This window comes from Lactuca sativa, chromosome 6, assembly GCF_002870075.4.
Source record: "Lactuca sativa cultivar Salinas chromosome 6, Lsat_Salinas_v11, whole genome shotgun sequence".
In the NCBI taxonomy this organism is placed as follows: Eukaryota; Viridiplantae; Streptophyta; class Magnoliopsida; order Asterales; family Asteraceae; genus Lactuca; species Lactuca sativa.
Window position 1 is genome coordinate 28,742,408 of NC_056628.2, and position 15,417 is coordinate 28,757,824.

General features: G+C 34.3%; 1 protein-coding gene across 1 annotated transcript; it reads left to right on the top strand.

Annotated features, from left to right (window-relative positions):
- Positions 1 to 11,855: 11,855 nt before the first annotated feature.
- Positions 11,856 to 14,260, top strand: LOC111895164 (protein PHOX1). Its single transcript, XM_023891262.3, has 2 exons — positions 11,856 to 13,786; positions 13,859 to 14,260. The coding sequence occupies exons 1-2, from the start codon at positions 12,313 to 12,315 to the stop codon at positions 14,005 to 14,007; spliced, it is 1,623 nt and encodes a 540-aa protein (XP_023747030.1). The 5' UTR covers positions 11,856 to 12,312; the 3' UTR covers positions 14,008 to 14,260.
- Positions 14,261 to 15,417: the final 1,157 nt, after the last annotated feature.

The window sequence follows — 15,417 nt, forward strand, 5'->3', positions numbered from 1 at the left end:
CTTTCCACTTCCATTCAACAAATCAAAAACACTTCTAAACAACTTCAAATCTAAATTAATTCAGTATTAACCTAACACAAGAACATCAGATCATAATTTCGTTATGCTTTTCGTGTGTTCTGTTGATTTGTGTTGAATCATCTGATTGATTGATTGATCCATTCGTTTTCGCAGCATCAGATTCCGTGTTACGTCCTGTGCCGTGTTATGTTCCGTTACGTGCCGTGCCGTTCCGTCATCGATCACCGTTTGCCGTCTTGTTCGCCGTTATTTCTGAGGTGCATTTGGGGGTATATGCGTTTCGTGTAAGGTAATATGTGTACTTTTTCTTTTTTATTTATTCATTTATTTAATTTAAATTTTTTTATAAAAGGATTTTTTTTAATGATCGATTAATGAGTCACGCAACAGGAATGATCGTATAAATTGGGTTTAGAAGTTTTTGACCTTGACGCTGGAAATGTGGAAAAATTGAAAATTGAAGAAGTGGCTTCCTAATTTCCCATATCTTTTTGGAGAAGTTAAAACAGTTGGGACTTTGAATTATTCCACACGCTAAAGACACCGAATACCTAACTGGAAAGATGTCTATGGGTTGGGTAGATAGACAAATAATGGACCTTCATAAATAAAGAGGATTATGTCGACTAAATTTTAAAACATAAAATATTACGAAGACATATAATAATAGTATAAAACACAAATGATTTTCATTGGAATTATATGAAAAAATGTTGGTTTTAATAAATCTATGTTTTACAAAGAAATGGCTTGCCCACTTTTTTAATCTACTACTAGTTGTGAAATCCGTGAAATCCGTATATTATACGGGTTGATTAAAACAAAATGTTAAATAGAAATAATTAAATGAAAAGTTTATTTGAATTCGAAATTTGAAATAAATAAAATATTTGAGAAAAAAAACATGTAAAAAATAAATAAATTAAAATTATTGTTTAGTTATCAGATCCATATATTAAACAGATTTATTATAATAAAATATTAAACACAAAGGTTTAAACTGTAAATTTATTTGAAATTGAAATTCAAATTTAAAATTTAAAATTTGAAATTAATATCATTATGGTAGGTTTAATTTATGAAAACTAATTAATAATATATTAGAAATGAAAAATGATATAAATGATAAGTGGAAAATAAATATATCTCTAAATTATGACAAAATGATATGTGACAAATTGAATGAGAGAAGGACATGTGGCAAAATCATTCTTATTTATTAGGGTAGATTATTTATATTTTTAAAAAGATGTAGTAGTTAAAGATTTCTCAATTCTTGATTACATAAGAAAAATAAAACATGAATGCAAAGATCATGAAAACATAAAATATTTCATTCAAGTCAAATTGGTTAGATTTTGGTTAATATCTTTATTGAAAATGCCTTGTTCATGTAAAACCATAGTGGTGATGGACAGTGTTGTGGCGGGTTAAAAATTATTTGGACTAAAATTGTAATTAACGTATAAAAACTATAGGGACTAAAAATATAATTGCAATCATTTTTGGGGGGCGAAACTTTAATTAATTCAAGTTAAACACTATAAGGACCAAAATTATAATTAATTTATAGGTATTAAAAAATACAATTTAATCATTTTCTCAATTAAAATCATGAAAGAAAATTATAATTAATGCAAATTAAAAGCTATATGGACTGAAATTGTAAATAATGCATAAAGACTACAAGTACCAAATGTATACTATAGTCGTTTCTTAAATTTTAAACTATAATGATTAAATATGTAAATTCAAACAAATTAAAAAGTATAAGGACCAAAATTGTAATTGTTGTATTTGCTAGAGGGGTATATAATATATATACGGGGATCTAAGAATTTTTGTTAGAAGAGTTTATCATTTAGTAAATTGATGATTGATGAGTCATGTCAACCAAAGTGCTTCTAGTCTAGCGGTATCTGGTGTTGTCTTCTCTCGTTGATGGTTCAAGTGCCGTCGTGAACATAAGTGGATTTAAGATGTAGTTTATGAGTACATTAAATTTGCCATTTCAAAAAAAAGATGAGTCATGTCAAAACGATTTAAAACTGGATTGACTTAGATCAAAATGATCTAAACCCACATGATAATAATTCTTTTAAACAGTTGACAAATAACAATGAAGACATATACTAGACTAATTGAACAAGTAGTTAGTTCAAATAACACTTAAACTAGCTAGACTAATCCAACAATAAGTAATTAAGAGAAACAACTTACCAAAACCAAAATATTTAGGTCAATTTAAGAGACGGAGTGGTAGAGAGGTAAGTGTAGATTCGCAAAGAGATCAACATATAAAGAAGCATTGGCAATTAAGACAGAGAAGCAAAAGGTGACAATAAGACATCTTAGTATCCTAGTTATGTATTTGTCAATGATGAGTTTGTATTGGTGCATATGAGAGAAGCAAATGCGGACAAGATGCAAGTGTTTTTATATATATTTCTTTTCGCCATCAACATGCTTAATGGTGATCATCTGGTATGAAACACTAAAATTGAGTTGACTTAGGTTTAAGTCTTAACATGTTTCAACTTTGAGGTGAATTGTCGGTTAAAAAAATAATGATCTCTCTCCGACTCTACACTTACCTCTATGTAATTGTGTCTCCTAACTTGGCTTATATTTTGTATGAAGTGAGTCGCTTGACCTAATTGCTTATTTTTGGATTAGTGAAGCAAGTTTAAGTGCTACTTGACGCAACTACAAGTTTGACTAGTGTAGTATATGTATGTATATGTTAGTTACTTGTTGGATTGTCAACTATTTCATTTATTGTTGAAATGATGGGTTTGTAATCTATTGAGGGTCTTTATACAATCTAGTCTAAAACCTTAATGGAAAAATGGGTTCTTCAAAACACATAAGGGTCTTCCACAATCCCTAACGTGTTGAGACTTTTGCTGTCTCTTGAATTTCATTTAGTATTTTTATATCTAATTTAGAGCAATATACATATATCAATAAGGTTGTTATAACCAAGGGAATGATTAGATGTCGACACTTTCAATTGAATGACTAAAACCCTTATGGTATGTGTTCAATGTTAGAGTAGTGGACAAAACAAAGATAAAAAGAAGTAAACTTCAGACCACCTGAAATTATATAAAACACATGCAAATCATAAGGTTCCACGAAATTACATAAGTCTTAAAATATGCAAAATGAATAATATTTATTACCTAAGGTTGTGTTTGGTGCGCCACAACTAGTTGATAAACTAGCTTATTTTTCAAGTTTTTTTATGTTGTCGTGTTTGGCAAGCTAAAAAGTAGCTTATAAGCTAGTTTTTTAAAAACTACTTAGACAAGTTTTTTTTTAAATATTTTCAAATATACCCTTTGATTAATTATAAAAACACATACTCTAAAATGTCTTTTATGTAATTTTATATATTTCAATTAACTTTTTAGTTAATTTTACCAAACGTCATATTTTATCAGCAAACTTTCAGTTATCGGCTAGGTTTTTATTTAATAGCTAATTTTTTAATTAATAAATAACTTTTCAACTAGTACACCAAACATAACCTAAATATGATCTAAATCTATTGAATAAATTTCCTAGAAGATGCATTAAAATGCATCTAACGATACAATAAAATGATTACTCTGAGTTCATCAACCAACCTTTTATATTCACTCGTTAATTAGTCAAATAACTGATGAATGACACACACATGTCAAAGATATACGCATCAAATAAAAAATGGACACAAGTTCTACATGTTCATAATAATAAGTCATTATCAACGAATGAATCGTAAGTATAAAGCATGTGCACGCAAATAAAATTATCAAGCCATGTTTAAAATTGTTTTATCTTTCAAGATTGTCTTAGTAGTTTCTTCTTCGAATCATGAAAGTGTTATACATGTCATGAATACAAAAGAAGTTTTAACAATTTAAATCCTACCCAATCATAAAACATAAAAATGAATACCTTGCATTCAAGATTGTCTTGGTAGTTCTTTTCTGTGTTTTTTGTGCTGTGATACCTTCTTATTTGAGAAAGTGATTAAAAATCATAACATACTTAATGCTTTCTAATATGAATATTTACACTGAACGTTTCAAAAATTGATCCGGAAATGTATAAGCATTGTTTTTTTTAATTTGTTTGTTTGTTTGTTGCAGAAGATTGATATGACTTTTTCATCATAGATTCATCATCCTTTTATGGTTTTGGCCCAACATCACCTATTAGACTATGCAACCATCCATGTTTTAGGCTTAAACACTATTAGAGGTAACTTATAAGGAGCGGCGGACACAATAATTCATGTTGTAGTTGCACCATTGTAGAAAAAAAAATCACGCTACGACGGAAAATTGAGTGGTGGCCCGGGACTCCCGGGAGACACCTAAATCTTACGGTGCTTATGAGAACAAATACATCTTATTCATTGGGGATAATAATTACTAGCATGGGGTATTTAATTTTCCTAGAAAACTAATAAATATGGGGCAATTGATAATTTAAATATTTGACTTAAATAGTCTACATTTCGTTAGACTGATAGGTATCATACAACACTTACCACACTTTTACAATGCTACATTATTTTTTGACTCATCCCACAAAATTGTGGTTGTCATACCACACCTTATCACATTTTTTTCTTTTTTATTTAGATGACTAATATGTAATTAAATAAAAATAATAAAAGGAAAATACTTCATTAATTAAACAAAATGCATGCTAAATTTTTAAAAAAGCATAATTGAAAAATAGTTGAATAATATGTGATTCTAATCATCATCGCTCAACACGTCATCAACATCCTCGTTCGAATCTCCTTCAAACAATTCTGATTCGGTGTCTGTATCGTCAAACAAGTCGTCTTCAAAAAAATTGTCGAGAACATGATTCGTTCTAGCATTAAAGATGTGTTCTACCAAATCAACACGAAGGTTTTGGTGCCCAAGCCGGTCGTATACTTCCGCTTTGTTCGTCGTGTATGTCTCCGAACCAATACCAACTCTTTCGACATTTGGTAAATTCTTATTCTCATTGTAGCGGGAAATCGCCCTCCCCTCATCTTCTAAAATCATATTCTGCAATATCATACATGCATACATTTGACTACTTATTCGTCTACGCTCCATAGATCGTGTCGGTACTGTGGGTATTTGCCAACGTCTCTTTAGGGCACCAAATGTGTGCTCGATATCTTTCCTAGCAGATTCTTGTGTTGACTTATACTTTAATTGCTTGTTATCGTTTGGAAATGTGAATGATTTCATAAATACTACAAACTCAGGATATATACCATCAGTAAGGTAATACCCATTCTTGTATGACGTCCCATTTGCTACAAACGTCACATCATACGGTTTTCCAATGTAGATATCATTGAATATCGACGATTTGTCTAAAACATTGATGTGGTTGTTAGCACCCGATAGACCAAATGTAACATCCTCAAAAATACGACCCAAATTTTTTTGTTTTAATAATAATAAAAATCATATACTGATCGTCATATCATAAAACCATACGTCAAATATCTCAACTCAGAATAAAACGTCATGAAACAATTGTGTCAAAACAAACTATGAATCAAAACAAACTCCCAGGATAAAGACTGAAGTTGTGGTGTGTGCGATGCCATCATCCCGAGCTCTTTCCTTTATTTGCGGAAGAACCTGAAACCAAAACTGGAACCGTAAGCACGAAGCTTAGTGAGCTTCCCCCAAACTACCACATACCATACAATAACATATAAGCAACTACTGGGCCTTGCCCACTACATTGGACCGAAGCCCGGAAACTGCATCGGACAGAAGTCCGGAAACTGCATCGGACCGAAGACCGGAAACTGCATCGGACCGAAGTCCAGAATTAACCAGGGCCTTGCCCTCTGCATCGGACCGAAGTCCGGAAATTGCATCGGACCAGAGTCCGGAACTAACCAGGGCCTTGCCCTCTGCATTTGACCGAAGTCCGGAACTGACTGAACATAATATAACATAATCACAACTACTGGCATAAACACATATACTGCATACTGCTTCAGACCGAGGTCCGGAACACATAATCACAAATCCGTGCTTGAATCACAAAGACATCAAGCACACCGAACTACTACATCAGACCGAAGTCTGGAACTACTGCTAACTAAACGGGTCGGCGTTGTAGCCGTAGACTCGTTCCTACTGGAAGGAAACTCACCTTGTAGCCTAGCTGCTGAAAGAACTGCTCCGGAATCTGTCTGTTGCGGCTCCGGTTTCACCCCGGCTACAATTTCCATAAGTACCCTCAATCAAATACTGATAAATATACTGAGGGTAAAATGACTATTTTACCCCAGGTCAAAGTCAACCTATTGGTCAAAGTCAACATTCAGTTGACCTGACTCGTCGAGTTGGGTCACCAACTCGTCGAGTTAGGTCACCAACTCGTCGAGTCCTTACTATCACTTTCTTGCTTTTGCTCGCTACCACTCGTCGAGTTTGGCATAGACTCGACGAGTTCCTCTTCGATACTAACACTCAGTCAATCTGCATCCGTCTCGCCGAGTTGTATGAACAACTCGTCGAGTCCTCCTTCAACACATGAATACTCTGACTGTGACTCGCCGAGTTGTGTGAACAACTCGTCGAGTCTGTTCTTGAGGCATGAAGATTGCCTTAGACTCGCCGAGTTAGGGTATTGACTCGCCGAGTCCTTCCATGAATGAGTCTAACCTCCAGTTCATTGAGTCCATCTTTCACTTACTGGTTCCACTCGGCATAACTCGAAAAGGGGAAAACAGGGGAATCGCGACTCGACTTGCCGAGTCGTATACATGCAATCACTATATACTCGATTCTGCTTGAAACCAGTTTATTCCATTCATAGATCTGGGTTCTTAGGGCTTGTTTAACACGTAAAGTTTCCAACTTTACGTGTAAATAAACACCAAATGAAGGTTTTAAGGCTCAAAGCACACTATAAGAGTAGATCTAGGGTTTTCATGCAATATGGCTCCATAAAGGTATTAGATCTAGGCTTCTGGAACTCGAACATAACTAGATCCGAAGGCTATTCATCTCAATGTGTCCTCTATGCTACTACCAAGCCAAAAAATGGTTCAAGAATAGCTTTAATGGTGTTCCAATGGGGATTTAAGCATAGAAACAGAAAATGGGTCGAGTTATACCTTACTATACTTCGAAATGCCACAAAGATCTTGGATCTCCTTCTTCTCCTCTTGATCTACCTTCCTTCTTCTCTCAAGATCTTCAAAGAATCACACCAAAACACACAAAATGCTAAGAGAGTGCTAGGGTTTCGAGAAGGATGCTCTGGGGGTGATGGGGGCTGACTTGAGGTCCCAAAAAGTTGATTAAATAAGGTGCAAACCCTTGAAATTAGGGTTTCATCCAGACTGGCGGACTCGCCGAGTCCAGAATATGGACTCGTTGAGTCGCCAACTTAAATGTGCTCAATATCCCGACTCTACTCGACGAGTCTGGCTACCGACTCGTCGAGTTCCTCTTGAAAACTTGAAAAATAATTATTTAAATAACATACCAGAATTTGGGGTGTTCCACCAAAAAATGCATGCAAAATCCAAAGGTCATACGACACCACCGCTTCTAAAATTAGTCTGTTGTTTTTTATCACCTTGCATAAACTGACCGCGCCACGCATTTGGGCACATTGCCCACCCTAATGCATATAATCAATACTACTAAGCATTTCAGGTAACTCATGCTTGTTTTCATGTGTTGTGTATAGTTGATGAATGTCGCTAATTGTAGGCTTGCATAAATAGCGACTGTGATATAAGATAATCACAACTTTAGCAAACTTGTATAGACAATCCCGCGTCTTGCGCTATGACATCCTCAAATACTCATCCCATGAGTCCGGTCCCATGCAAAATGCTAGTTGATGAATTGTCGTTGTACATTTTTGAATTGTGGAGAAACATTTTTACCTTTTCCATTACCCGCTGCCGAAAATATGGAAAACGATTTTAAATATCATCAACAATGTGTAAAAATAACGCCTTACGCATCCGGAACTGGCGTCTGGATTTTTCTGTGAACATTGCATCATCAGAAATGTAGCCGTTCACCAGTTGGTTGTGCCCAAATTCACGATCTCTCCGTAGAGGAGGATTTTTTGTTTTTTGGACGAGAACTTTCGCCTTTGTTTTCTTGCAAATAAGCAAGTGTTGTGCACATGACGTCCCCGATATACCTCGCTTCCCGCAACTCCAATGTATCGGACGGAGTCGACGAAGAAGAAGACAATTTGAAATAATTTTTTTTTTTGAAAAATCTATAGAAAGTTTTGTGCTTTTTGGTGATTTTAAAATGAGAAGTAAAGTTTAATTTATAGAGAAAAAAGCCAACAACTAGTTTTCAAATGGGCAAAAGAAAAGCATGCGGCACAACCAAAACTCACTTACCTTATACAACACTTTTTTTGGTTCGGTGCGGTGTTTACCGCATAGCACATCTTACAGAGGTATGCGGTGAGATGCAAACCGTATGGTCTTACAAATGAATATATCTAGATATACTTAAAATATATTATACGAATCGGTTTTAGATATCTCATCAACTCATTGGAAATGACATATGCAGTTGAAAAAATTTAAAATGTATTATAAGAATCAGTTTAGAGATCTCATCTACTCTTGAAAATGACAAATACAATTAGGAGATAAAGTGTGTTATATGTACCAATTTTAGATTTATAACTAACTCTCGTTGTGTTGATTATAAGTACTGAACAATCCATATAATACAATGCAATTAAAGTGTCTACAAAACGTACTTGAATATTTTTTCAAGATCTTAATAACTAAATCAATGGTTATTTAATCTGGACGGAAAATCCCATATTCAAAGTGACACCACAGCCTACGAAACAGAACGAACTTGATCATTCAGAAGATCTTAGTGTGTTTTATGCAGAAGGTTGTAATTAGTTAACTTGTGTAAAAAGAACATAATTTTGTACATATCTTTTTTCATTGTACATACCGGCACAAGTTAATATGTACCATGTCTTTCAACACGTTATGTGCCCCAATCTTTATGTTTTCCCTATAAATAGAGGCATAGTGATATGGTGTACAAGTGTCCAAGTTGTATCTTTTCAGAAGTTATCTCAATACAAAATCTTTCTTTGTTTCTTTGATTGTGTTACACATATTTCTTGATTATTGTTTCTTTACATAATGTCTTTTAGTTCAACACTTGACATGTTTATTATTTGATCTAAAAGGATCCACAATTCAAAAATTAGTATTGTGAACTACTCGTTTAGACTGAGAGGATGTGCTAAAGTATAGTTTTTATTTATTTATTTTATTTATAAATATATATAATTTAGGTTTCCTTACGTAATATGTTGTATTAATTGTATTATAAGATATGCAATACAAACCATAGATAAATTTTCATATATCACAATTACATCTCAAAATTTAAGGATGTTACGACAAAATTCCTTAGAAGCGTGACACATTAGTGAGATTAGTTAGACCATCCGTTATACCCACCATATACCACATATGTGGTCGATGCCACATCAGTACCACATTCAACTACCACTAATATGGGATACCTACCACTAACACACCACTCCACATCATTATTTTTAATTTTTTTTAATTCAAAAATACAATAAAATTACTTTTTTTTTTAATTCAAAAATTACAATAAAATTACATTTTTTATAATTAAAAAACATTTATTTTTTTTAAAACTATTTTTTTCATTAATTATAAAAATAAAATAACAACTTTAAACCACATTACTTAGTTAATCTAGAAAAAAAAACATTACATTAATAAGAAAACGAACAAACATACATATAAAAATCCTAATCGTCGTTCATGCTATGTTGGTACAAATGTTCTGCGACATCTTCTCAAAGATTGAAACACGTTTCACTGTTGTGAATTTCAACAACTCGCTCTAAAAAAGCATTCGTTCCGGGTACGAACTCCTCAATTGGAACGACAACGTTGTTCGGATCATACGTGCAAATCGCTCGACCTTCATCTTCAATAATCATATTATGCATTATAATACATGCTAGGACCATTCGTTTAATTCTTTCTTTATCCCAGAGTCGTGTAGCATATTTCACTACATGTTATGTTTGCTTAAGGACTCCAAATGCCCTCTCGATATCCTTTCTTGCCGATTCCTGTTTTCTTGTAAAAAATTTTGCTTTTTCACTTCGAGGAACCGAATATGCCTTCATCAATGTAGAATAATCCAGGTATATCCCATCACCAAGGTAGTAACCGTATTTGTACGCGTGCCCGTTTACCGTGAACGTCATATCAGGTGCTTTGCCGATCCAAATATTGTTGAAAAGTGGAGACTGACCAAGAACATTAAGGTCGTTGTTAGACCCCGCTACTCCAAAAAAAGACATGCCATATCCACAAATTTTGAGATGCAACAGCTTCTAGGATGATAGTTGGTTCACCTATATCTCCTCGAGTGAACTGACCACGCCATGCAGTTGGACATTTTTCCCAAGCCACATGCGTACAATCTAGACTGCCAAGCATACCAGGAAATCCATGCCTCTCTTCATGAGCCGAATATAATCTCTCAATATCACGTTGAGTAGGTTTACGCAAATATTCTTCGTGAAAAACCTCATAAACACATGCAGAAAACCAATCTACACATTCAACTGCGGTCCTCTCGGATACTTTCAAGTATTCGTCAGATGCATCAAATGTTATACCGTATCCCAAATACCTAAGAGCAGTCGCACATTTTTGTATACTACCAAAACCCATTCTTCCTCTAGCGTCGGGTTTTTGTTTGAAAAAATCATAACGAGATTCTAAAGCATTACTAATACATAAAAATATAGCCTTATTCAGACGGAAACGACGTTCGAACGAGTTGTCATTATAAAGACAATTATCAGCAAAGTAATCACGTACCAATAAGTCGTGTGCGACTTGGCGATCACGATTGACGACCGCCCTTGTACGCGCTGCATTCGAACTTTCTTCGGTGTGAACGTGTTGCACAACATTGAAGAATGTCTCGACGAATTCTACGTCGTCATCCGAGTCAAATTTTTTTAAAAATTCCATATGTATTGTGGGATCCATGTGTATGTGTTTTGTGGTTTTAGAGAATAGAATGGGGTGTAAATTTTGGTATAATAGAAGTTTTATTTATAATTAGTAAATTGAGTTTGAAAAAAAAAAGAAACGACCAAAATAGCCGTTCAACGGCCAAAAAATCGAACACCCAATCAACTTTTTCGTTTGAATCCGTCGCCGGGAACACGAAGAAGCACGACCACGCCCGACCACGGAACGTCGGGATGGTGTGCACGATCCATGCTCGTTGCCACATAGACCACGATTGCCTTCGTGGTATGTATACCACAAGGCCTTAGGGCATCAATTTTTTTCCAAAAAGGTTCCCTATTTTTGTAGAACAACAAGTTAATATACTCAGAATATATGTTTGAGAGTAAACTCATTAACTCCTACCAAAACTAATAAACTTTAAGTGTTTAATTCTTGATACAATCTAAACACAAACATTTTCTAATATATCACTTTACATAAAAGAACTAATAACTTTAAGTCATTTAAGTCTTTAATTGTTGCACACTTTTACTTAAAAATTGACACTAAACATTTAAATAGACAAAAGATAAATGATTTTTCTATTTACTTAAAACAACAAATACAATCATTAAATAAATAAAAGTTAAAGTAATTAGTTGATAATATATTTTGAGCATAATATCTCTATTTTTTATTTTAAAAACTCGTTCAAAATTGAGTTTATGAAATGCAAAATTGTATATGTTTTAGGATCGGTCGGTAAGAGTGGGGTCCTTCAGGCGCGCATTGTCGTTTCCATCAAGCATCGCATCTTTGCCAGTTTCCTCCATTGATTAATCACATAATCATTTCTTTATGCCAAAAATTCCCCTGTTTCTTCGTCTCCTCAATCCAAAACATTCTTCCAAAAACCCGCCTCTTTAAAATCGATTCGGGTTTCAGATGTATAAGGATTGAGAGGGAAACACATTCGTGTAGATTTATTTCCCCCCGTTTTTCTTCTTCTTCTTCGTCTTCATCCTGTATTTTTTTTTTCCTTATTATTATCGGTGTTTTCTGAATTTTATGCTCGAAAGGCTTTGCATCGAGTTGATTAATAGTTCAATTGTACGTGTGTGAGGCAGGGTTGTTGCAATTATCAAGCTTAGGGTTTCGGTGTTTTGCGGTGGAACGAGGGAATTCAGATTTTGGGGTTTCGACTTTCGAGCTAATTATTTGGAGTAGAAATGGGGAAACCTTCCGGTAAGAAGAAGTTACAGGCTGCGGCTGAAAAAGTAACGAAACAGAAGAAAGCATCAGGATCTGATCGAACTCCGACACAAAATAATGATGCCAATGGTTTTGAGAATAAGAAGGTTGAAGAAGTCAACAGGGGGAAAAACATGGAGAAACCTAAGGACAACAAGGTAAACCGAGGTAAAAAGAAGAGAATCGATAAGAAGGTGGCGATGGAGGATGATAAGAAGATCGTTAAAGAAGAAAAAGTGATGAAGAAGGCAGTGAAACTGGTGTTTGGAGATGATATAAGGTGGGCACAGCTACCTGTTGATTGTAGCATTGGATTCGTGAGGCAGATAATTCGCGACAGATTTCCTTCCTTACATGGTGTTCTTATCAAGTACAAAGATCGAGAAGGAGATCTAATCACCATTATAACAACACCTGAGCTGAGATCTGCAGAAACTTCAAGTGATCCTCAAGGTACTTTCAAACTCTACCTAGTAGAAGTTACTCCAGATAAAGAACCAACATACGAGCTCTTCCAAAACGAACAACTCCCCATTGTTTCTGAGGGAAAATCAGAAGAAGGAATCACGAATTCCAAAGAGGAATGGATTGTCCAGTTCTCAAGACTCTTCAAGAGCCATGTGGGATTCGACACAGATCCATATTTAGATCTTCATGAACTCGGAATGGAGATTTACTCAGAAGCAATGGAAGATACAATCACAACAGAAAGCTCCCAGAACCTTTTCGACATAGCTGGATCAAAATTCCAAGAAATGTCCGCTTTAGCTTTGTTCAACCTAGGCAACGTCCACATGAACAAAGCAAGAAAATCGATTGTCATTACAGAAGACGATAACACAACCAAAGAATCAATATCAAAACAAGTCCAAATCGGATTCGAATTCTCCCAAAAAGAATACGAAAAAGCAGGGGAAAGATACGAACAGTCAACACAAGTCAAACCTGACTTCTACGAAGGACACCTGGCACTCGGACAACAACAATTCGAAGAAGCAAAGCTCTCATGGTGTTACGCACTCGGATCCAAAACCGATTCACTAAACTCAACATCTTCTTCAAGAATCCTGGAGCTATACAACAAAGCTGAAGAAAACATGGAAAGGGGAATGCAGATGTGGGAAGAATCGGAAGAAAGGAGGCTGAATGGATTGAGTCTATGCGAAGAACATAAGACCGAATTAGAGAAATTAGGTCTGGAAGGGATTGTCGATGTTAAAGATGGATCAAACGATGAAGATTTGGAACAAGCTGTGAATATAAGATCTCAGATCTATATCTTATGGGGGACGTTGCTTTATGAGAGATCTGTTGTTGAATGGAAGATGTGTTTGGGATCATGGGAGGAATGTTTGGAGGTTTCGATCGAGAAATTTGAACTTGCTGGTGCTTCTCCTACTGATATTACTGTCATTATAAAGAATCACTGCTCAAATGGAACAGCTTTGCAAGGTAAATAAATTGTTTTTTTAAATAAAAATTGTAAATGTTTTTTTGATTGGATTTGTAATTTGAAATTTGTAGGATTGAGTTTCAAGATTGATGAAATAGTTCAGGCATGGAATGAGATGTTTGATACGAAAAGATGGCAGACTGGAATTCCTTCGTTTCGGTTGGAGCCTTTGTTTAGGAGGCGGGTCCCCAAACTACATTCGCTTCTTGAGAATTTTTAATTCTAAATTTAAAAGAAAGGTAATATAATATTTTATATTATTATTATTATTATTATTATTATTTTTTTTTTTCGTTTTTGTATAAACGTTCATTGTAATAGTTTGTCTTGCTCATGGTGAGAAAATGAGGTTGAAAAAGTTGTTATGTTGTTTTTTTATATTTCCGTGTGTTTAATCTTTGTAAAGCTAAACTAGAAAGTTAGACTTGCCAATTGATAATTGATATATCATGAAGCATCATGTTTTGGGTTTAGATATATTTAATCAAATTGCATCTTAAAAAGTCACTTGTATTCACCAGAACTAAAGCATGATTTATGTTGTTCGTTTTAGCTTATTTGTATAACAAATAAAATATATGTAACGCAAGAGAGATGAGACATTCCATGATATACAACTACATACACCAACCAATTAAATAAAGCCTTGAGAGAGAAACAAACATTATTATTTATGTAGTAGAACCATAACCTTTCACTAATACTAGTATAATATAATACTAAACACAAGTGATCTTAAAAAATAATCAAATAAAAATCAAATAACACAAAAGATAATAATAAATATATTAAATCCCCCAATCAAGCAACGCATTACACTCTAAGCTTCGGATTTTTTTTCTCATCTAGTTCATAGACCTCATCCTAGTCGACAATTAATTTATCTTCAATATTCGCAGTTGCTTATTTATCTTAATTTGAACTTCCTCCTCCTCCTCATGTGTTATTTTAAAATTTAGTTGAATGACATTCATGCCACTAGGATACAATATCCTTTTCTTTTGAATCCACCAAATTTCCTTTTCGTTTATTTAAGAGCCTCACAATAAGGAATTCCGTTCACTAAGTTTTTTGTAACAAATGAAAAAGCTCACTTCTTTTCACAACAGGGAAGCTCTTTTTATAAAGTTTATTTATGAGTCTCGTTATTCTTTTTATTATTATTATTATTATTATTATTATTATTATTATTATAATTAAATTGAGTTTAATATTAGTTGAGCAGGGAGAGAAAAACACGGCGGAGTTATGGGGTGGAACAGGGAGGAGGCGGAGTTAGAGGTTTTTGTGCAAAATGTTGATAGGGTGGTGGAAGATGAGTTTTCGAAAGTGTTTATGTATCAAAGGTATTTGAGCGAGGAAGAAGGGAGGTTGATGCGTTTCATAATACTGAATCACAGGACTCCGTCTGGTTGACGGTTTTGCCCTCTTTAGATCTCTTAGTTATCTTATAAAAAATCAACCCTAACTGAAATGAGTCAAATTGATTTTAACCCTAAGTAAACAACGAGATCGAGGGTAGGAGTAGAGCTGACAATGAGTCGACCTGGGTTGAGTTCGGGTTCAACCCATTTATTAATTGAGTTGAAATCTGATTTCAATTCAAGCCAACATTTTTATTTAAATGGGT